This window comes from Carya illinoinensis, chromosome 11 (assembly GCF_018687715.1).
Source record: "Carya illinoinensis cultivar Pawnee chromosome 11, C.illinoinensisPawnee_v1, whole genome shotgun sequence".
NCBI classification, from domain to species: Eukaryota; Viridiplantae; Streptophyta; class Magnoliopsida; order Fagales; family Juglandaceae; genus Carya; species Carya illinoinensis.
The window spans coordinates 16,431,189-16,456,173 of NC_056762.1; the positions used below are offsets into that span (position 1 = coordinate 16,431,189).

A 24,985-nucleotide genomic window follows, 5' to 3' on the forward strand; every position below is an offset into this window, starting at 1 on the left:
TGAACAAATCAAGTTTGCTTCCTCTTCACTGAAAATGGCCTGACTAAACTCCCATTCCACGAATTAGTATCTACATTAATTAATGCATTCACCTTACAATTTGAATCTAAAGTATTGATGGGAGTCTGTACTTGGAATGTTACTGGTCGAGGCAGCCACTTTTCCTTCCATATTTGTATATCTCTTCCATTTCCGACCCTCCACACTAACCCTTCCTTCACCAGGTTCCTACTAGACCAAATACTTCTCCATATGTACGAGGGAGATCCCTTCAGCTCAGCCTCCATCACATCACAGTTCAAGAAGTACTTCTGTTTGAAAACCCTTGAGACGAAGGACATTGGCTCTTTTATCATTCTCCATAGTTGCTTTGCTAAGAGGGCTCTGTTGAAGCTATTGAGGTCCCTGAATCCTAACCCTCCTTGGTTTTTAACTGCCCCCATACTGCTCCATGACTTCCAATGGATGCCCTTTCCTACCTCTTTTTGGTTCCACCAGAATTTGGCTATAATAGCTTCAATTTCTTTCAATAGCTTTCCAGGTACCTTAAATACACTCATAGCATAGGTTGGGATGGCTTGTAACACACTCTTTATTAGAATTTCCTTTGCTGAGGATAGAAACTTGTACTTCCAGTTATTTACCCTTTTCCACACCTTTTCCTTAAGACTTTTGAAGGTGTAGTATTTTGATCTATCCACAACTATAGGGACCCCGAGATACCTATTATAATTGTTACATCTTGAGCCATTTACCTGCTGCAAAATAAAATCCTTTGTTTCCACCTTTGTATTAGAGCTGAAAAATACACTTGTCTTCTCTTATTCAGTGTTTGACCTGATGGTTCCTGATACACTGACAAAAGTCCATTAACCTGGTACCATTCTACCAGCTTAGCTCTACAAAATATTGCACAGTCATCGGCAAAAAGAAGATGATTTATTCTTAGGCCATTCCTTGACACTGCTACCCCCTTGATGAGATTTCTCTGTTCAGCACTACTCAAAAGGGAACTAAGGGCTTCAGCATACAGTAGGAATAGATAAGGTGACAAGGGGTCGTCTTGTCTCAAACCTCTTGTAGGTGTGATTATCTCTCCTGGGATCCCAATTATGACGGTGGAGTAAGTGACTGTTCTGACACAGCTCATCAGAAGTTTAGTCCACTTCATGCCAAACCCAACTTAATCAAAATGGCCTCTAAAAAATTCCACTTCACCCTATTATAGGCTTTTGACATATCTAACGGATTAGTCCACGGATTAAGCATCTTTTAGCTAAAATAATAATAAAATATTATTTTTTAATTATTATAATTATTTTTTCTTAAAATTAATTTTTTTATATATTTTGTATTTCCACAACATAAGATTTACAAATATATGCCAATTATGCTGTCTTAAAATTGAACATAAAAAAATATACAACAATTTCATCAACTTAAAATTGAACATCAACTAATTTCAAAAAATTGTCTCAAACTGGTTCAATATACAGAAAATTGTCTACAATACAAATTCCATGTGTCAAAATCATGTCATTTCATTACATGACATGAATATATATGTAATACAAAAAATTCCATCTACACATTTCCGAAAGCTATCTCAAGATCAATGCCACATTCTATTACATTACATGAATATATATGTAATACAAAAAATTCCATTAATCCGTTTAAGAAAGTTGTCTAAAAATCAATGCCACATTCCATTACATTACATTCCATTCAGAAAGCTGTCTAAAAATCCCCTGTATCAAAATCCATTATCATGCAACCAACAACCAACAAGTATTTTTTACCCTAGTTGTCGATAATGAACATCAACCAAACAAGTGTTTTGGGAAGGGTGATAACAACGACGTTGATGGAGGAAGTGCAATGTCCTCATGGAAGATTGAAAACCTGAAAATCATAACAGAGGATTAGAGTTTTGGGAGGGAGAGATAGGAAATTTCACTCGGCTAGAGAGAAAGAATGAAGAAATAGAGAATAGATGGAAAAAATCATACTTGAACCATCATGAGATCCGTCGAGATTGTGTGGAGTTTCCATCATTTGCCATCTAGAGAGATGAGGGTTTGTCCATCGAGAGAAGGGTCTATCAAATGTGAGGAGAAAAGGAAAAGTTGAGAGGAGAGAAAAAAAAACAAGTCTGTTGGGTGAGAGAGAGAGAGAGAGCAAGTGGAAGGAGGGAGAAAAAAATAATAAAATAAAAGATGAATGTTTTTTTTTTTTTTTGAAATACTGATCTCATTAACCAAGATATTACAATCAGACACTACACTTTACAACACACCAAGCATAGTGATGAGAAAATTACAACAGCTCTGAAGCCACAATGGACTTAATACATTGAGGACACACTTCAATATCATAGATATCCTCGGACTCCTCCAAAGCCAACTTTGCTAGCTGGTGGGCAGCCTTGTTTGCTTCCCTTTTGACATGAGACGCTGTCCACCTGATGCTTGAGTTTAGTATTTTCCTAGCATCCTCAACCAGGCAACCCCCCATGCTCCAGTCCACTTCCTTGCTAAGTAACAGATTCACCACATGCTTAGAATCACCCTCCAGGCAGACCTGCTGCAGACCAAGTTCCTTGCAAAAAACTGCAACCACAAGTAGACCATAAGCTTCAGCATCCGATGAGCAGCCTTTGAGAGACCTTTGAGCACGGAGAGTACCTATAACCAATCCCTGGGAGTCTCTGACCACAGCACCTATGCCAATACGCCCCTCCCTATCTCTAATTGCAGCATCCCAATTAAGTTTAAACCAGTTACTTTTAGGTTTCTTCCACCTCTGGATGTCTACTGGAACACTTTCACTGGTTTCACCTGAGGGTGTGACAGATTCTTCATAAGCTCTAGCCTCTTCTACTGCCTTCTGAAACACACTTGTGGGATGCAAGAAGTTCTTTCCATGGAGGACATCGTTCCTCCTGGACCAGACACCCTTCAAAACTGCAGCACATTGTTTTAACTCAATAGAGTCCAAGTTCTCAGCAAGGAGAGACCACACATCAAAGATGAAGTCACTATGGCATACCATCTTCTGGATCTTTTTGCTGCTTTGGTTCCAAACATCCTGTGTAGCAGGGCAGCTCCATAATGCATGGCTAGAAGTTTCAGGTGCTTGCTTGCAGATAAAACACAAATCATCACCCACAATCTTCCTTCTCTTCAGATTTGCCATGGTTGGTAATGCCTCATTGCATGCTCTCCACACAAGCATCTTGACCCTAGGGGGGATTCTCAGCTTCCATATACCCTTCCAAATATGCTTGTCCCGAGCTCTATTTGATGACTCCCCTTCCAATTCATCCTCCAATTGTTGATGGAAATGGTATCCACTCCTTACTGAGTACTGTCCATTGGTAGTATACGGCCAAACCATCCTATCCTCTCTACCTCCCACGCTTACTGGAATGGCTTTTATTGCTTCAACCTCCCTTGGTGAAAATAGCTGTTGTAACAGTGAGTCCTTCCAGGTCTTCAAATGTACCTCAATGAGGTCACTGACCTGATCACACCTGCAATCAACTGGTCGAGGAGATGTAATCTGGAATGCAGGGAGGGAAGGGACCCAGCTATCCTTCCATATGTGCACCTTGCTTCCACTCCCTACCCTCCACAGGAGGCCTTTTTTCAGAATCCCCAAACCTGCCTGGATGCCCCTCCATGCAAAGGATGGTCTTGACCCCAATTGTGCTTCCAACAAATTAGTCTTGCTAAAATACTTTTGCTTGAGTACCCTTGCTGCTAGGGAAGTGGGATTCTGAAGGATTCTCCACCCTTGCTTTGAGAGTAAAGCCAAGTTGAAACTTCTAAAGTCTCTAAAACCAAGCCCCCCACTCTCTTTGCTATGACTAATCTGTTTCCAGTTGACCCACTGAATCTTTGAGGATTCCTCATTATAGCCCCACCAGAACTTCCTTAGTAATTGATTCAACTTTCTTGTTATTGAGCTTGGAATCAGGAAAATACTCATGGAATAGGTAGGGATGGCTTGCAATACTGCTTTGAGAAGAACTTCTTTACCTGCTGCAGATAGGAACTTAGCTTTCCAGTTGGTAATTCGAGCCCAAGTCCTGTCCACAAGATTATGGAACTCTGCAATTTTCCTTCTACCCACAAGAGCTGGTAATCCCAAGTACCTTTCAAAATTGCTACAAGAATTTACCCCTGCCTGTTTCAGAACTTGGTCCCTCACACCCCGATTGGTGTTCTTGCTAAAGAAAATGGAAGACTTTTCTTTGTTGAGTACTTGGCCTGAGGCTCTACCATAAACTGTGAGAATGTCAAGCACAGTAGCCAGCTCTTGGGGGTTGGATTGACAGAAGAGAAGGCTATCATCTGCAAAAAATAGGTGGTTGACCGATATGGGACCTCTCCCTATTGGTGCAGGTGTAATTAGACCAGACTGTTCTGCATTGTTCAACAAAGCAGTGAGAGCTTCAGCACACATAATAAAGATATAAGGGGACACGGGATCACCCTGTCTAAGGCCTCTAGAGGGTCTAAACTTCCTTTGAGCTTCCCCATTAACCAAGATAGAGTATGAAACTGAGTTGAGGCAGGATTGAATGAGGTTAATCCAGTGGGAGGGGAAATCCATCTTTACCATAACTGCTTTGACAAAAGACCACTCTACCCTATCATAAGCCTTACTCATGTCTAGTTTTAAGGCCATGCACCTTTTTTTCCCTGACATCCTTGACTTCATAGAGTGTAATACTTCATAGGCAACTAGAACATTGTCTGAAATGAGTCTATTAGGCACGAAAGCACTTTGGTTCAAGGAAATGAGTCTAGGCAATATCACTTTCAGCCTATTTGCAATTGTTTTAGAAACAATCTTGTAAATAACATTGCAAAGACTAATTGGTCTGTATTCACCAACTTTCTTTGGCCTTGCAACCTTTGGAATGAGTGATATATAAGTGTCATTGACTTCCTGAAGAGAGCCATTATGGTTGAGTACCCGCAGGGCAAAAAGACAGACCTCATTTCCAACTACCTCCCAATGCTTCTGAAAGAAATGGGCAGGGAAACCATTAGGGCCTGGAGAGCCAAGAGGGTTCATTTGAAAGGCTGCCTCTCTTACCTCTTCCTTGGTGAAAGGATTTTTAAGCCACTGTGCCATCTCATCATTCAGTTTTGAGCTCATAGACCCCAAACACTCTTCAAAACCAGTTGGGACAGAAGTTCTAAAAAGGGAAGAAAAATAACCTGTGAATACCTCCCCTACTTCCTCCTGCTCAGCAACAATCCTACCTTGAGGATCCTCCACACATCTTATGGTATTATTTTTTCTCCTCTGAGATGCATGTAAGTGAAAGAACCGTGTGTTTCTGTCACCAAACTGCAGCCAGTGTTGCTTGGCTCTCTGACGCCACTTTAGCTCCTCAACTGCCATTGAATCTTCTACTGTTTTCTGTAGTTGAATCATGGAGGGGATATGTGTCCCAGTACCAACTTGTTGGTAGTGTCGAATCTGGTCCAAAGCTAGTTTGGTGGCCTTCTGGTTGGAAAACTTAGTTTCTTGCTGCCACTTCTGCAGACCCCTTTGGCATGCCTCCAGTTTATGTCTCACTGTAGCTGCCCCATGCCCTCCAAGATTAAGGCTCTTCCACCCCTCAGAAACAACTCTTTGGCATTCTTCACTTAGATCCCAGGCTGCTTCATACCTAAAACAAAAACCCTTTCTCCTCCTGCTACTGTTTGGTTTCTGTTTTGTGATATGCAAAGGAGAGTGATCTGATTTTACTGCTGCTAGTACACTGCAGGTTGCATCACTAAACATCAAGTTCCATTCTTTATTTGCCATTGCTCTATCTAATCGCTCCTTTGTGAAATCTCCCCCACTTCTATTGTTTGACCAGGTAAATTGAGGTCCCTGAGAGTGTATATCACTGAGGTCACATGCTTCTACTGCTCTTCTAAAGTCTTCTATCTGATTATAAGGTCTTCTAGCTCCACCTACCTTTTCTTTTTGGTCCAATATTTCATTGAAATCTCCAGCACAGAGCCAGGCAGTAGGATTGGATGGTTTTAGCATTTCAAGTAGGGTCCAACTACTCTTTCTCTTTGCAGTTACCGGGTGTCCATAAAATCCTGTGAATTGCCATGTTTGGCCAGTTTCAACCTCATGTACTAGTGCACTTATGTGCCATTTTGTGTAGCTAATGACTTTGACTTGCCATTCCTCCCTCCACAGAAGAGCAATTCCTCCACTTAGATTGACACTATCGACTGCAAAACACCCATACATGTGCAACTGCAGCCTCACTTCCTCAAGCTTTTGTTTCCTGCTCTTAGTTTCCATCAAGAAAACTAAGAATGGGTTCTTTTCCTTAGTAAGATTCCTAAGGATTCTAACTGACCGAGGGTTCCCAAGCCCTCGGCAGTTCCATGTTAGGAGACTCATTGATTATGGCAGGGCTGGGAACCAGCCACTGCCATTGGTTGAAGGTTTTCAGTTTGGTCCACCCTTCTCTTTTGATTCTTCCCCTCATGTTCCTTCTCATCAAAATGTCTTTTGAGACTACCTCTAGTATAGATCTTCAAAGGGTTATTAGAGATTTCTGTTAAAGCTTTCCTAGTGTTCAAATTAGTGCTGATAGCCCTCTCTCTTGCAAGCCTTTTCCATTTTCTACCAATAAAAGATGAATGTTAAACAATAGATTTAGAAATATATAAAAATATTGTTTACAGTAAGCAAAAAATTTGCATATAGCTTACCCAATGCAGTAGAAAAATGAGATTATTAGCTATATATGTGTTTACATTTGTCAACGCTCTTTACACATCTTAAAATATCCCCTTATAGCTAGCTAACTTGTACAATCTGCCTCCTACAGTATTAATGCCCTTTGGGGAGTTGAAGATAAAAATGAAAAGGAAAAATCTAATTACAAGTATAACTGTATATTAATATGTGTACTAATCTAATATGATTGATCAAAAAATAGAATTTATTAAAAATAATGTTAATTTAAATTTTGAATATAAAAGAATCAATATTTATACATAAATTAATATGTAACTTTACTTATACGTAACAAAATTCGAAAAGAAAATTTTACAGGATTTTTAATGGAGTCTCTAACGTTGTGATTCTGTGAACCCCCCAAAACCCTATCAAACCCAACTCGTGGGAATTGACTTTAATGGTACGCTCCTAATTTGACATTTTGTTAGGAGCTTACTACTTAGGTACAACTGATTCCTCAACGACCATATGGTAGCACGGACATCTCCGTTATGTTGTTCCAATGTCCTCTGTACATAATGTTTCAGAGCGAGCGAGAGACAGGAAAGTTCACCGACCAAAAGTTCCAGACAACGATAGCTAGTAGCTTTAGCTTTTAGAAATAGAAAAAGCCTCAAAGGTAGAAGAAGATTGTTCGAGAATGGAGGCTGGGAGTAGTACCACTAACGGTGCTATTGATAGTAACAGTAGCGTAGTGCCGAATCAGAGAAAGGCAAAAGAGTTTCAGGGATTCCGAATAGAGAATCCGTTTACTTTCAAAGTTGGTCAAGTATTTACTGGCTTTGGCGTCGGCTGTGGTATTGGTATCGGCGTTGGCCGCCCTATAAATCTAGGTAACACCCGACCTCCCCCAACTCCTCCTCACTTTCCTCCTGATATTTTGCATCTTAAATTCTAAATTATTTGGAGGATGGACTTGGGAAAGCTCTTCAAACCCAAAGATGGTGAAACCCGTTTATTAGCGTCTAAGCAACCATGTAGGTTCATTTTATGTTATCTTGTTTTGCTTTTTTCTTTTTTCTTTTTTTCCTTTCCATTTGAATGGTGCTTTGTTTTGTTGGAGAGAATGGTAATGGCTAATCTAATTCCTGTTTCTTGGGTGTGTTACTTAGAGCTAACCAAAATAATAGAAGAGAATACTTGAACAATGTACAAAACAAGAGAAAAAAGTAGTGAAGAATACATTATTGTGGGCGTGTTCTGTAAAATTTGTTTTATGGAGGCATGCTTAATGTTCCATTAAAAACTATTGCTTTATATAATGTCTCAGTTTTCTTTTGCCGATAATCTATTATTGAAACTGATGCAAAATATATAATTGTTTCATCGAAGATTTAAAATGTTGTCATGTCATGCGTTTTTCTTATAAGTACGAAATCTTTATTAAAAAGCACAAAAGGCGCAACCTAAGTACACTAGATGCATAGAAGTGATCATTTTTTTTTTGTTCAAAGTGATCCCATTCTATCATTCTTTGTAATATGTTATGGGCGTATTCTTTATTATTGTTCTCTAGGAATAAATACTCTTTCACTTGGTTAAGTTGCATTGGATATCCTTATAGGCTCCAAGTCTTATTTTATAATTGAGTTCAATGCATTTGTTTGATTGGCCATCTTTTATTTGATGATTTATCCACCCTCAACATTTTTAAAAATGTATGAAGATCCTGTTAAGTTTGCTAGTCTATTATATAAGGTATTATTTTAAAAAGGAAACAAATGCGTTCTTGGTGTATGATGCAGTTCTATAGGGTTTACAGCATGAAAAATCTTAACAATTAGGCTTTATTTTGGATTGAGTTATTTGTTAAATCAATAATGATAGTAGGACAAATTAACCATAAGCACCAAGATAATATAGAGCCATGTGAACAGTACTAAAGAACCAAGTGAGCATCCAAGGAGCCCAAAGGATGTGCAACCCTGGGTACCACCTAAAGAGGGCTTCTATTTTTCCTTGGCATTCTACTTATCATAAAAAAAAAAAAAAAAAAATCCCTTGTTATTCTCTCTGTGCTTCAGATTCATTGTCAAGGTGGCAGTCAAAATAGATACATGCTTAAATGAAATGGGGCACACCTGGGACCCACATGAAAAACCCTATTTTTTCATGTTGGCCCCCTGTTTTTTCAAAGGGACTGCGTGGACTTGCACACCCTTGGATTGTATCTAGCATGACTCTAATTTTTTTGGGCTTATGCAACTAAGCACTTTGGAATTAATTTTCAACTTCAAAGATCCCAATCTTGTTTAATGAGACAAGTCTCGTCATATTCGGTTTGGTGATAGTTACATTTCTCCCTTACTCCACAAACTACTGCACCATTGTGATTTACCTGATAAACTTTGAGCGAGTGTAACACAGACCCTCATTCTAGTTTAGTGCTAGTCTGTCCCCTCCCCCCCCCCCCCCCCCCCCCCCCCCCCCCCAAACTCTCCTTCCGCTCCAAATCATTGTCAACATTAATGAAATATATAGTCAGATGAAATTACCCTTTATTTTATCAGAAGGCTTTATTTTAATATTAAGGTTAATTTGTACATTTGCACATATTTTCATTAAGTTAATGGTGATTTATACATATTTACTATGGGGTGTAACTAAACACTGGAACTTTATTCTACAGGGGTGCAGCAAGTTGAAGTTTTTTTTTTTTGGGGGGGGGTAATAGTTCTTTCAGGGGAGGTGGGGGAGGACATAATTAACCCTTATAATTGCCTAACATCTGAGATAGAATGTAACTAGTGGATGTTATTTAACTCTTTCCTCATTGCTAACTTGACTGTGGTCTCACTGATGATTAAAATGAATTGATCATTCCTTGATTCCTTAACCCCCTTCCCACCGAAAGCTTCCTCCTGGACATGGTATTGACGTGCTAAAAAGCTACAATTCTTTCAATTATTTGAACTTGTATTTTTCTTATCATTAATCATGCAATTTCATCATGGTACCAAGTTTTTTTTTTGATAAGTAAAATAAATTATATTATCAAAAGAAGGCAAAAGCCTGATACAAAGATTAGAGACCATCATGGTACCAAGTTCTGTCTTGTTTTCTAGTTTTTCTATCCCATTACTTCAGCATTGTAATTTTATACTTCTTTCAATGGACATTCATTTGATCTTGCTTAAGAGTAGGATAAGGAATGAGTCTTCAAAATATGAGATGAAATGGATGGTTCTTTTTTTTTTTTTTTTGGGGGGGGGGGGGGGGGGGCTACACAACACGTTGTGTATTGTTCAATAGTAATACTCTTGAGAGTAGGTGCTTTATTGGTTTTTTATTTACCTTATTAGCGGGATACTGGTTTCTGAGAAAATTTGATTTGACCTATTCTCAGGTGCATTACCAATGCTGGGTCAAGTTATGAGTGCCACCAGAGGGGCAACTGATGCTTTTTCTGGTGTTAGCAGACATGTGAATGAATCTGTAAGTCAAAATTGATCTTTCTATTTGTTTTCTACTACTTACTTAAAATGTTTATATACCAAAATTAATTTTTTTTAATAACAATAGTTTATCTGTCTCCTTTTTTAGCTAAGGAAGTTGGGAGCTAAGAATGTTGAAGCAGGCATCGGTTGTGGTGTTGGCTTCGGCCATGGTTTTGGAGTTGGTATGACACACTGAACTCTTAAGGGAAGATATTGGTCCTATGTTTTTTCTAATCCATACATGGGTAGGACTAAATTGTAAAGAAATAAAGGGCACGGTCCATGAGCCTTTTCCATCTAGCCACCATTCACTCAAACATTTTGTAAGTGGATGGAAATATATGAGGTCCAAATGTGGCTTTATGTCAAGGGATGCACATTATGGCATTTTAAAATGGTAAAATAGATTTAAAAATCATAGTTTCTTTGAAAAAAGTGAATATCTAATAAAATGGTGAATATTTAATCAAATTGAACTTATACTATATGCGTTTTTTTTTTTAGTTAATAAGAATTTTATTACCAAGAATAGGCAAAGCCCAAGTACACATGAAGTATACAAAGGAAATACCTACCACACACTAGAAAGCAAGAAACTACGGTAGAAACAGATTCAGTGCATTATCATCATTCCTTACAAAGATCCTAGCCCACAAAGTCAAAGTAGAAAAGAAAAAATAACGAAGATCATCAAAAGAACGTTCTTTATCTAACATATTCCATTCCTTTCCAGCCATATATACCACATTAAACACATAGGAATCATTCTCCATCTAATAGAAGCACTCTTATAATATATGTTACTAAATGTGTGAAAATAATGCCAGATCCAGTTGTATTATTGATAAAATCAATCGTAAATGCCAAAATGTAGGTCATAAGTTTACAGTTTTGTTATTTAACATCAGGGTTTGGCAGTGGGATTGTGTATCTAGGGTTTATACCCCAGGGGTAGGTTTGAAGGACCTACTTGGGTGAAGTTCCACGTCATTAAAAAAGTTATCATGGAAATGATATTTCCGAACGACCCCTCGTTTGGTGGGGCCCATGTGGGACTTACTGTGTGAGAGGGGCTGGTGTGGAATTATCAAAAACTAGTGCTAACATAGTCCCCCACGCTTTGTAATGTTAGAAATTTAGTTCTTTTTTCTTGTTGCATCAACTTCCTTTTTTCTTTTATTATTTTTACATAACGAGCCTATTGAGTTCATGCACAATAGATTCTCATTGAAATAATCGATCATGAGTATTCCAATACCTTTACTGTACAAGTGTTGGGGTGAGCACCGACTTAATCGGAGTCAGATTCCCCTAAATCTGACTCCAACTTGTGTAGGCTCCGATCTAACTCCGACTTGTTGGAGTGGACTCGGATTTGGGCTTTAAGCTTGGGCTTTGTTTTCTTATCTTCATATTTAGCCCATTTTAAAAATGAATTTTTGTGGGCTTTCAAATTTCAATTTTTCCAAAAGATTAAAAACTAAAACTAAACCATCCACTGCTAATTTACTTCTATACTAATATCTAACTTTTTTTTATACTAGACTTATACTATAGTGTCTGAGTACATGTTATCATACTATAGTATTACATATTATTTTGAGTGTCTAATTACATGTTATTATATTATACTAGTGTGTAACTTATTTATAAGTGTCTAATTACATGTGATTATACTTTAGTTAATTATTTTTATGTGTTATTAACTTATTATACTAGACTTATTAGTTATTTCTGTATTAGTTTCTAATATATTGCTATACAAAACTTATACTATAGTTAAATGTTATTATACTAATCTCTAAATTATTTCAAACTTAATTATATACTAGACTTTCTGGTGTCTAATTACATGTTATTATTCTTTAGTAAATTAGTATATGTGTTATTTACTTGTTATACTAGACTTATTTAAATATTAGTATCTAACTTATTTCTATACTTGATTATGTATGGTAGTATACTATGATATTTACATAGACTAGCATATTATTGTTTAACTATATAAGTTCTAGTTATATAACTATATAACTATACTAGTATATATGATAAATATATAGATACATACATATTTTTATAACATATGTACAATATCGGAGTCGGAGTCGATCCAGCGACACCTTTGACTTCAACTGAAATTAAAAATATCCAGTTTTGACTCCATTTTGTTGAAGTTGGAGTGAAGTCGGATTTAGAGTCAGATTTTCAGATTTTTGCTCATCCCTATACAAGGGTATAAGAAATTTTAGTGATGTTGGAACAGAAAATTATTATTTTTTATTTAAGTAAGAATTTGTTACTATCAATAAGCATAGTCAGGTATGCGGGATGTATAAAAGAGAAAACATCTAGCTAGGAAGCAGAAATAGATACAAGGAAATTCTGAAAATTAAGCCTATTATAGGGAAATGATTTGAAGAAAGCCCAAGAGGGATAAATTAGAAACCTATCCAATCTAGACCAAGCCTGATTGGATGACCATGTGAATGATCCCCCAACCTCATGCTTGGGACAAAGACACTCCTCCTCCAATCTCCCACTTGGGAACCAGGTAATATTAAGCCACCACCAACGCACCAAGATATGTCCCACCAATCTAGCTGGCCCATAAGCTCCTTCAGAGGCCCACTTGAAATCATCTACCACCTTTTTAAAAAAAGCAAGCCACTATAAATTCCTCAACACACTCCTCAATGTGCTCAACCACCCTTGTATCTCATGTAACTAATACTCGACCTGAAGCTCCCTTAGAAGCTAAATAGGACCATCCCACGTATTGGCAACTCCACAAACTCCGAACGATCTTAAGAGAAATATATTCCATTTTCGTTTCCTACAAACAGACAATATCAACTTTCCATGAACGGGGAAAGTTTTTAATTTGGAGATGCTTATTAAACTCGTTTAGTCTTCGGACATTCCAATTTAAAATCTTGGGCGTAATACAACTGGTTTTGCCCTCACTCTAGTCCTCCCTCTACTTGGACTACCTCCCTTAAGAGTCGTAGTTCATTGCCCAAGTAAGACGCTTTGACTTCCTACTCTTCTTAGATCTTGATTTTGTTCCAAGTAAGTGACCTGCCTCAATTGCAATGAGTAGTATTGTGGATTGATCCTCAAATCCTCCACATGTAATCCCCACATAGTGTTGCATCTCATTAACCTTTTGCAAAACCCAATCCGATGATGAACTAGCTATATTGTTGATCGGTGGAGATATTAGGGGGACAACATCTTCCTCGGACTCAGCTCCAAACTGTACACCAAGCACTAAATATTCCTCCTCACAAGGCACCAACAACAACCCCATCATTTCCTCCTCACCATCTCCTGCATATAAATTATTATAGACGTGTCAATGATTGGAGATCTATCAAGTCCCGTTCATGACAATTGGGCACCTCTAGGATGAATGGTGTTAAAATGACTAATATTATGCCAGCATATATGTTGAAGATAACCTCAAGGGGTTGGCCAAGTGGTGAAGGCCTTGGTTTTGGGGTATCACTACCCTTAAGGTCCAAGGTTCAACACCTCATGAGTGCAAATAATCATTTGGGGCCACACTTCCTAGTGAAAAGCCAGTGATTTAACCAGTTCCGTTTAGGGAAACTTCCGACGGTGCGGTGCACGGGGCTGGGGTTTACTCTGCAGGGGTGGATTTGAAGGGCCCTGCCTTTGAGAGGTTTCCTGACATCCCCAAAAAAAAAAAATGCTGGAGATAGGTCACCAATGCTTCTGATTAGTGGCTTACCTGGTTTAGCAAGTTTTGGGCTGCTCTCTCCTCCATGTCCAATAACAAGTCAATTCAATTGCTCCATCCCGTGGGTTGTAAGTTCGAATGGTGTAGCAGCATCGGTGTATGCCTTATATTAGTAGTCTAGCTTAGTTCAATATTACTAATGTGGGACAGAAGGGTGGCGGAGAAAGTGGAGGACTGTGGGGATTATACATATTAAGGATGCCTCTGTATTGGAAATATCTAGTAATCCCCCCACTAGTGGAATGTGAGATTTATTAGAGCAGCTCATGGTTAGGAGATAGAAGCCTTTACTGCATTTTATAATTTGCTAAACTTAATTGTTTTAACAATCATCATACATGATATCTGAAACAGTGAGTTTCTATTGCAGGCCTTGCTGTCAAACCTGGGGTGTTGAATCAAATGCAATCTTGTCTTGTAGTATGTATTTTTCTGTCATAACTACTGCAACGCATGAATTGTCACAGCTTCGTGCGTCTAACATTTTATTTGTTAATTTTCTAGCAAGCAATGACAAAGATGATGCTGAAGTTTGGAATTGCTCCGAATTTACCCATTGGACAAGGTGCCCTTCCAGTGTCTTTGCAGGGTGGCATGAGCATGATGAATCAGTCCTTAGGTCAAAACCCAATGGGAAGTATCATGCAGCTGGGAACCAAGGGACCTGAAGACACTCGTCAAGGTCTGCCGGGATATGAAAATATAGGTTCAGGTTCAACTTATGAGAGTTTTGCATCAAAGGGCACTCCAACTGACTCATCTTTCAGCAGTCGGACAGAAAAAGTTATCAGCAGCTTTCTGCAGAACCCAGTTTTGAAAGGGGAGGACACTGAACTGAATAACTTGGTAAGCACCAAATGGAACTTGTCTAGTTTTACAGTAGAATGCAAACCTTTTTTTCCTTTTCATAGGCACTGTAACTTACTTGGATATAGCTTTATCCTACTTATCTGAAAAGGAAAAAAGAAGAAAAGCGATGTAGCTTTTTTCTGTCAAACTAGGCTCTGTTTTGAATTAGTAGTGCCTTAAAGCCACCTAGGTAACAGTTGTTAAAGAATTGCTTTAAGAATTATCAGACCTGTTTAACTGCCTATCGACTGTTCAGAAAAAGGGCCCCAATTGTAACATTATCAGACCTGATTAACTGTCTATCGACTGTTTAAAATGCAATGTAACTTGATCCTAAATTTATTTTTGAAATTATCATTTATTGACAACGTTACACCTAGTGTAACCTATAATAATGTTATTTCACTCAACCAATTATTCAATCAATATTATTCCAAACTGACAGCTTGATACATTTTCTCTACACATTCATCATCCTTACAATATCAAGATGATTGGAGATTAAAATATCTCTCCTCTACAAAATGTTTGAAAGAAAAGTTTCCTTAAATTTTAAAAATATGCCAAATGTGTGAGTTTTGGATTAGACAGTAATAATCAAATGAAATTTGGGATGCATGAATAGGTATAAAACATTGTATAATCCGACAGTCAACTTGTCAAAATTTTTATCCAGCAAAAGGTTATCGAGTAGGGAGATATTTGAGTTATACCATGTCTGACTTTAATCTGTTTGATATGTATAGCCTCTACACATGTATGCCTTCTCACGTACTTGCGTTTTAATTCCTGGATTTTACCTTTGTAGGCTGGGCGGTTGCGGTCAGAAAACAACGTGCTTCAAATGGTAATGTTAAATTTACTGGTATTTTCAAATATATCAAGTCATGATTATTTCATATGAAAATACTGGCATCCAGTGAGAAAACTCCTCTTTTTCACTAGAAAGAATGGTTTGCATGACATCATGATCCAGCTAGATAATGCTGCAATAGTTAACTGTTGTGGTGAAACAGCAAACAAAACCTAAAGAGTAGAATGGAATTAAATTAGTTTTTTTCTCAATGCAACCTGCCTTTGATTTTCATTATAATTGTATAGAGAATATTTCAATATCATGCAGCTTTGCGGAAATGAATACAATTCTTTAGGGCTTATGACAGGAAAGAGAGATGGAAATCAACTCACAATTTTTTTTTCCAGAGTTTAATCTTACTTTGCTTAAAGAGAGTCATAATGCAATTGTCTGGCTTAATTGTGAAATTTTCTCCAAATGTTTGTCTCTGGTGCTTCTCACTGAAAATAATCATGTTTCCTCAACTGTTATCCCCTTTTCATTAGTCTTATTGTCAATCTCCTCGTTTCATTATTACGGTGGGTTGGGGGGCATTGAGGAAGTTGCTGGTGGATGCATAAGTGTATAAGTGTTTGAATTTGTATTGGATGGGGCTGGTGTTATATGTATCATGGAAAGAAGTAGAAAGGTGGTAAAGGAGGTTAGCATTGGTAGCACCGCAGTGAGGTGGCAAGCATGCATGGTGGAGGACTGCACAGCATTAATGAGCAGTAGTGATTATTTGGTGTCATGCTTCTTCAAGAATGTGGAGGATGGGTTTGTGTGGGCTTTTGTAGGTATTTATGGTTGGAATTTAGATAGTTTCATGAGACTATTATTGGATGTGATTGTTGGTTTGTATAGCTGGCAGGAGGTGCCTCAGTTTACAGATTTTCCCATGCTTATCTTTGATTTGGGCCTTTTGGATTTGCCTTTGCCCCTCGTGGGGTGTGCATTCACGTGGTCCAACATTGGGGTTTGGTCTAGATTGAACAATTTCCTGGTTTTACCTTTGTGGGATTTCCCTAAGGTGTGCCAGAAAAGATTGCCTTGGATTTGTTCAGAACAAGGGCACTGATATTTCAAGTTCGAAAATATGTGGCTGAAATTTGATGGTTGTAAACAAGGTAAGACAGTGATGGTCTTCTTATTAGATTCATGGAACGTCGAGTTTTATGCTGGCTCTCAAACTAAAAGCTTTGAAGAATGACCTAAAGATGTGGAATGCGGAACTTTTATGGAATGTTGATGGTTGAAGTCTTCTCTTCTGGAGGAGTTGCAGCCCTTGGAGGGTGGTGCATTAGGATGAGGTGATATTGAGGAAAAGTCATCGTGTCTAACCTTGAGAAGGTAATCTTGCTGGAGGAGATTTCGTGGAGGCAAAAATCTAGGGCTCTTTGGTTGAATGAAGGGGATAAATGCTCAAAGTTCTTCCATTAGGGGGCCACTGTGATGCTTCACATCGACGGCTTTGTCTTGCCAATTGTATAAGTGTGATCGTGAAGAAGATTATTTTGAAACCCTAGATGCTTGACTCAGTGCTAATTGCCTCTAAATATTTGGATGGTAGAATCAAAGAGGAAGTGCCAGGTATTTTATGTAAGCTGGATGTGGACATGGCTCATGACCATGTGAATTGGGAGTTTCTATTTTACTTGATTGGGAGGTGCGGGTTTGGGGAAAGGTGGTGTAAAGGAAGGTGAGCCCTATCAAGTAAAGGCATTGCAGCAGCTCTCTCTCCTAACAGCTAGTAGGCCAAGACGGAATGGGGAAAGTGGGGTAAAATGGCTGATACTACTAGAAGGATTCCTCTTTGGCTGATAGGTACTGTAACTGGTATTCCCGTGATTGGTTCAATAGGTCTTTCATTTTCTGGTTTTTCTTCTGGATTGGGTTCATCCCTGTAGTAATCAGATGATCTGGGTCGTACCTGTTCCGATTCAAAATGACAAAAGAACTAGGCAGCAGTAGGAGCCCTAAAGAGGAAAGGGGCTTTGGTACAAGAATGAGAGAAAGTTGATAGGCTGGAAAAGGATGTACTTGTCAAAAGGGGAGAATCAAGAGCACTCTTTCTAACCTTACCTACATACTCTCTATCCTTATTTTCTTTACCTATAGGTGTGGAAACCATATCAAGAAGATTTTTCATGCTTTTTTGTGGGGGTGGAATTGGCAATAAGGCTAAGTTTCATCTTGTTAATTGGGATAAGGTTTAGGCCCCAATCTCAAGCGGAGGGGTGGGGGTTTGCAAGTTGAGGATTCTTAACAAGTCTCTTCTTGGGAAGTGGTTATGTAGTATCATCAAGAAGGGGAGACGTTGTGGAGGATTGTAATTGATTTTGAGTATGAGAGTGCTTGGGGGTTGGTGCTCGAATGAAATGAAGAGGTGTGCTGGTGTGAGATTGTGGGAAAATATTAGGAATGGATGGGGTTTTGCAAGTCACTTAAGATTTGTGGTTGGCGAGGAATCCAGGGTCAGATTTTAGCATGATATTTGGTGTGGCAAAAGGGCTCTCAAGATTTTATTTCTTGCCCGATTTTGGATTATTGCACATGACTTGGAGGCCTTGGTGGCAGATCTTTTGGATGGTTCTAGTAAAGAGCCTTACAGTGGAATGCTCATTTTACTTGAGTGGCTCAAGATTGGGAAGATGGGGCTATTTCCTAACTTTTCAACTTGATGCACGCATAGAGAATTGGTAGCAACAAGGTGGATAAGATGGTTTGGTTTCATTTGGGGAGTAGGAAGTTCGCTATTCAGTCCTTCTCCTTGGAAGTGCATATGTAGGAGCAAGGTGCCTCCCAAGGTTGCTTTCTGTGTTTGGACTGCTTCTCTTGGGAAAATCTGAACCATGGACAATCTGAGGAAGCAAGGGCTTGTTGTTATTTATGGATTGGTGCTATGTGTAAAAAAAAGTGGTGAAATGTGGATCATTTATTACTGCACTCTGAGGTGGCCAGGGCCTTATAGGATGAGGTTTTTAGCAAGACCGGACTTACTTGGTTAATGCCTAGGAGGGTGGTAGATCTCCTTGCTAGTTGGAGAGGCCTTTAGGGTAATAACCAAATTGCTACAGTGTGGCATATAATTCCCTTATGTCTCATGTGGCGCATTTGGCTAGAAAGAAATGGTTGGAACTTTGAAGATAGAAAATGCTTTTTTTCTTTTCTATTTTTTATTTTATTTTATTGGCACCAGGTGTCCAAGAAAAATACTCGACTAATTCTAGTGGTGTATAGGCCCAGAGAGAAAGCTCTTTGGATGATCTTTAGATGTTTCTTCTTCCACATTTTATTCTTGTGGGCTTCTGTCATTGTCCTCAATGGGCCTATCTTTCATGATTTTCTTGTATCCATCTCTAGCTCCAAACATGTCACTAGCTGCTCTCTCTCTCTCTCTCTCTCTCTCTCTACACACACACACACACACACACACACTTCCTATGTACATGGGCTGATCTTCTCATATTTACTTGATTTAATAAAATCTTATTTTACCTATTAAATACATTATCTTACTTTGCTTAGAGAATCACTGTCTAGATCTTAATGCTGATAGTGTATAAGAAAAGAGTTGAAGCTCCCACATCTAAGCAGGCATCGCTACTTGACTCTTGTTTGACGGGGTCACTTTTCCATTACTTAAATTATTAATTAATTCTACACAATGATTAAGTCTGTTAGCATTTCCTTTTGAGATTTTACCCAAAATAATGATACTTAACTCTATTTTACTTAAATACCCTCCATTTAAAACAGAGGTATAAAAAGGTTGTAAAAACTTTTTCCCACAAGATCGTTGTGACTTGAAGAAAAATTTGTTTGAAAACTCACAGCCGCCTTTCGGAGATCCTATATACCAGTCAATAACATTTGATAAGCAATATTTGGTGAAGTGTCCCTTGTCTCTTCAAAGATCCATCAATCATGAAGAGGCCATTGTTCCAAAGTTTTGAATTTTGTGGAAGGGATGTTCACACTTCCCCACCGGGCTGAGCCTAACTTGTTCCTGGGAGGCCCAACAACCAAAGCATAGTTGGCCCATGAGTCAGGATAAAAGGAAGGAGGCCCAAGGCCAATGCAGGAAGAGGGTCGACATGGAATGATGGGACGATAACCTCTCTGACATGACCCTGCATACGCACATAGTAGTAGAGCCACACTGCATTTAAGGGCCATATACGGAACGCCACAAAGGATATGATCAGGGGAGTCGCACCGCATTAAAGGCGAGAACGAGGTACCCTGTACAAAGGATGGGCTCCTCTGACACAAGATACGGGGGACCATGTCAGCAGGGAGTATAAAATCTGAATCCCAGGTTAGAATACCTTCTTATGTTCTCTCACATACTAAAATTCTCTCTGAGGATCAACAAACTAACTTAGGCATCAAAGGTGACTCATAAACCCCGAGCACTCACCTTCTTTGTGTTGCAGGAGTCTAGTGACCGGTGTGCAAAACATGTCATTAACATTCTGTTCCATACTTACAAAAAAAAAAAAAAAAAAAATTTGTTCCGGTGACTGTTCCAATTGGGAACGGAATATTTCAATACTAGTATATTTCGGTATACCGTTTCGGGATAGTTATATGAATAAATTACTTATATATCTATAACTGGAATATATATGTTATATATATATACATTGATAAAAATGTAGTTGCTGAAATTAGCTTCATGAACCAACAGATTCCTTATCACACAATCCATGAGCTTTTCATCAGTGATATCACTCTTACCAAAAAGGACGACCTTGTCATATCACATAATCCATGAGTTGGGCTTTTGAAACGAAACGGTCATTAGCAACTAGAATGGTCATATCAATGATATCACTCACTTTGGTTCAACCCAAACCGGAATGGAACGCAGTTGGACTCCCATCATGACTAATTTCAGAGTGAAATGTCCTTTCTGACTAGAATACTGGAATCCGGTCAGAATGCACCGAAACAGGCCGGAATTCTTGCCAGAATGAAATATCTCACATATCCGTGCCGGTTATTGTTTCAGCATGAAACATTCCTACCATTCCGGCCAGAACGGAATGAAAAACAAAAGATTGCATTGTTCACCTTGTTAGGCACCGTAAAAGTCAAAACTTCAATACCAAGGATCAAATGGTTGTGGAGGTATCATAAAGAAGGGGAGGCTCTTTGGAGGATTGTTATTGTGCCAAGTATGAGAATTATTGGCGTGGTTGGTGCTCTAACGAAATAAGAGGGGCATATGGTGTGGGAGTGTGGAAATTCATTCATAATGGATGGGGGAATTCTTTAGAAATTTCATATTTGAGGTGGGTAGGGAAAACCGGATCAATTTTTGGCATGATTTGTGGTGTGGGGATGAGGCCTTGAAGAATGTTTCCCCTCTCTCTTCAGAATTGCTTCGAATAAAGGTGCTTCTGTGGCTGTTTACATGGATAATACTGCTGGATATTTGTTCAGTGGTCAGTAAGCTTTATTAGAGATGTCCAAGATTGAGAAATGGAGGACATTACTTATTTTTACAGCTTGCTTTATGCTTTAAACATAAACTCAAGAGTGGAGTCTTGAAACACAGACCAAGGAGTCTGACATGTGTTCAAGTCAACGGGCTAGTAAAACCGTAAGGCGCAAGGAAGCTAATTGGTGGGATCCTCTTGTGGGTTGCACCACCGACTGACCTTGATCTTTTGAGAAGGGTTCTAGTGAGAGCATACCTGTCGAGACCTGAATGATGGTGAACTATGCCTGAGTGGGGCGAAGCCAAAGGTAACTTTGGTGGAGTCCCGCAGCGATACTGAAGTGAAAATCGTTCGTCTGACTTGGATACAGGGGTAAAAGACTAATCGATCCGTCTAGCAACTAGTTCCCTCCGAAGTTTCCCTTAGGATAGCTGGAGCTCATGGGCGAGTTCTATCAGCTAAAGCTACTGATTAGATGCGTCAGGGGTGCAACGCCCTCGACCTATTCTCAAACTTTAAATAGGTAGGACAACATGGTTGCTTTGTTGAGTCGAGATTCTGCATCCAAGAGCACGAGAATGCCCACATGGTCCATGACAAACAACGTAAACTTGAAGGTATGCATGGTGACACGTGGACAACTTCAAAGTCCAACCAGCACCCAAAGACGCGCACTGGCAAGGAAATGGGGCAACGGGAGGAACAAATTCCATCCATGTAGGTCTGTAACATAGGAACCCTTCAGTAGGCCAACATGCAATTCACAAGAGGAGCCTTTGTGAGGAGGAGCACGCCTAATATTTCGATGCGCAAGCACAGAGCCTGTCAAGACATACAACCTCATCACCACTCACGCACTGTTACGTATGCCAAACCACAACATCAAACAATTTGAACCACAACCCCTGCCCCGCTAGGCATGGGAAATAAGAGGAGAAAGTAAAACAATATATTGTTGAGGTCCAACCCCAGGGGAGCCAAGCCAAACCAGCAAGGTTCAATCCCATGGAAACAAGGCCATCAAGGTCTGGAAGCCCCCTCAATGAAGCAAGTGTGTAGCACTGGGTGCCATAACACCATCTGCTATGCATAGGTGTGTCAAATAGGAAGCAAACAAACACACAGGCCCAGCCGCCATGAGGCCAACTGAATGTACAATGAAAAATAGAGTTCAAGTTCAACCCCATGGAAGCAAGGCCAACATCATCCGAATAACACCCAAAGCAACAATGTGTGTAGCACTAGGTGCCATAACACTATCCGCCGTGCACAAGCATGTTGCAAAGGAAGCACCCTAACAAATAGGCTCAGGATAGATTACTTTGGAATCAGTTTGGTAATAAGAAATTCTCCGTTAGATCTTTATACAAGGTCTTAGCGTCGCATTTTTCTATTGACTTTTTTCTTTGGAAAAATATTTGGAGATGCAAGGTGCCTCTTAAGGTGGCTTTCTTTGGGTGGTTGGCTTCTCACAAGAAAATTCTTACCATTGATAAGTTAAGAAAGTGTGGTATCGTTGCAATGGATTGGTGCTTTATATGCAAAAGATGTGGTGAATTTGGTGTTATGGTTAGCTTGTACTGTTTGATCATGAGTTTTCAGGGTTAGCTTGTAATTAGGTGTCTCTCTCTTGTACACTTAGTGTATTTGGGCTATGCGTAATTATGTTTTTAATAAATTTCTTACTTATTTATCACAACAAAATATTCTTCATCAAACAGTGGAGGTGAATCCCAATCAATAACTGACTCAAGTAATTATCACAACCCTACAACCACATTTTGTCCAAGAACGTGAACAATACTATCTTTTTAATTATTCAATTTTGCCTCTTCCTTGCAAGAACAACGAACGAACCTCTAACTCATCAAGTCTTTCCTACATGACGTAAGTTGAAACTTAATATCCTAGTATTGCAATTTCTTTTGATGCGAGACCAAGGACATATTTCTGCTTTGATGCCTCCTGATTATGTTAGATTATGCTGCAATAACTAGAAGTTACTTTGGATTGCTAATAAATCTTAAGGAATGTAGAAAGAGATTATTTTAAGAAATAAAATAGGGTTCTATGAAAGTAGCATGTCTTCTCAGATTTTCGTTCCTAATTTAATAAAACCTAGGTGTACCTTCGATGTATTATTCTTTGACAATCTAGGCGCCCAATACGTAGAAATAAATGACTGGTTACTAAACCCAACATATTTACTCTATTACAGTTTTGATGGCTGATTTTTATGGGGAAGTTGGACAAGCTCTCGTGCATGTCTGTTTTCTCCGGATTATCTGATTCCTGGGCAGCGAAATCACTAGTAAACAAGAGTAATAATATATTGGGAATTGAGCAGGAAAATTTGTGTTGGATGATTTGTTTGTAGCCTTGGCACAACAGTTTATAACTTCCGTACGTGTCTAATTTGGAGTTGTTGCTTGAATTACACAATCATAAAAACAAATGAAATGATAATGAATATAGTTAGAGTAATGCTACGTACAGTCTCCATTTGGGGACTGCTCATGCAAGACTCTTTTGAGTAACTTTTTTGTGTGTTTATACTCCGAAGCTTTGAAATTTATCATCCAACTGGCGTGAAGAATTTGTTGAAATGGTCGAGTTAACTGAGTTGCCATGCATTCTAGGTACTGAAACACCAGCAAGTCATTGAGGAGCTCGTGGAGGAAAATGAAAAGCTTCGCCAGGTACTAATGGAAGATCTGAAAATACCACCCAGCAAGTTTCAAGCTACTTATTCAACTAGAAATAAGTATCTGTGCACTGATTGCTTTGATTGCCGAAGAAAGCAAAGAAAAAAGTAGATTTGTATGCGATTTTAAGCACTTTGCCATAGAACGATATAAGTGGTTTACCTAATACTCTCAACTTATACCCTTATCAAAAAATGGGGAAAAAAAAAATGATAAATAAATCAACTTATACTCTTTAACCCAGGGGTTTAGACTTGGTTTTGGCTTTGCACTGGGCAGAATCATTTTCGACGACCCAAAAAAAAAAAAAAAAAAAAAAGTAGAAAACTACATTACTTCGCACACAAGTGTACTAATAGATTATGTACTCGAAGAGTTGAACTACCGATCACGGGGACTTTCTTTTCTCCTTTTGTCGTTAAGATCGCAAGGCAATTAATCTTCTTGCCTCAAGGTTCGTTTTGATATTTGCCATTCCTTTAAATTTTATGCCGTTGAAACTTCAAACGAAAGATTAGACAAAAATACCTAATTGTGAGATTTCGATATTCAAGAGTCAATTTTTTAAAGAACCTAAACGTCAATTTGTAAAATTGGAAAACCTCATACTGATTTTGCAACTAATTCGAAACAAGATTGAGATATGCCATGTAACACCTACCTTTGGTTGACCAATGTGACATATTGATGTCACGTGTAAGCCAATTAAAGATTAAACGTGGCATTAGTATGCCTTATGGTGATCACTCGATTGTTTTCTCATGATAATAATATATATACCTACTTGTGAATGTTTTGAATTTATTTTTTTGTTGCCTAGACTATATATACTCAATGGAATTTATCGAGGCTCAACCCCATTACATATGTTATTGCTTTAAGGTACTCATTGAGGATTCTTAAGTTTGCTATTCAATCTTGCTCTAGGTGGAAATATAAAATTATTATCCATTTAAGCAATTCTACTTTAAGAAATCTATGTAAAACGTCATCTATACTTGCCATTACTGTACGAGTAATGGTTCAACTATTCCCCTATCTAGAGCTCCTATTACACTCACCAGAATTATACACTCTTTTGCTATCACTCGAAGACTAATGGTGGATAAATTATCATGATACACTCATAGATGAATAAAATGAAATAATATGGCGCAAATTATATCTTT

General features: G+C 38.6%; 1 protein-coding gene and 1 long non-coding RNA gene across 4 annotated transcripts; one reads left to right on the top strand and one right to left on the bottom strand.

Moving 5' to 3' along the window:
- Positions 1–1,460: 1,460 nt before the first annotated feature.
- On the bottom strand, positions 1,461–2,171 carry LOC122280549. The gene is made up of 2 exons (XR_006229933.1): positions 2,013–2,171; positions 1,461–1,905 (listed from the first exon to the last, which is right to left on the bottom strand). It is a non-coding gene; the product is annotated as an uncharacterized LOC122280549 (long non-coding RNA).
- A 4,971-nt stretch (positions 2,172–7,142) lies between these two features.
- LOC122281858 lies at positions 7,143–24,055 on the top strand. 3 transcript variants are annotated; one of them, XM_043093675.1, is made up of 7 exons: positions 7,143–7,610; positions 10,124–10,212; positions 10,321–10,396; positions 14,348–14,397; positions 14,482–14,823; positions 15,635–15,673; positions 23,330–23,648. In XM_043093675.1, exons 1-7 carry the CDS (start codon positions 7,418–7,420, stop codon positions 23,333–23,335), a joined length of 795 nt encoding a protein of 264 aa, XP_042949609.1. In that variant the 5' UTR covers positions 7,143–7,417; the 3' UTR covers positions 23,336–23,648. The 3 variants fall into 3 exon arrangements, with proteins under 3 accessions (XP_042949609.1, XP_042949607.1, XP_042949608.1); XM_043093673.1 differs by lacking the exon at positions 23,330–23,648 and adding an exon at positions 23,751–24,055 and having other exon boundaries at positions 7,146–7,610; XM_043093674.1 differs by lacking the exons at positions 7,143–7,610; positions 23,330–23,648 and adding exons at positions 7,621–7,754; positions 23,751–24,055.
- Positions 24,056–24,985: the final 930 nt, after the last annotated feature.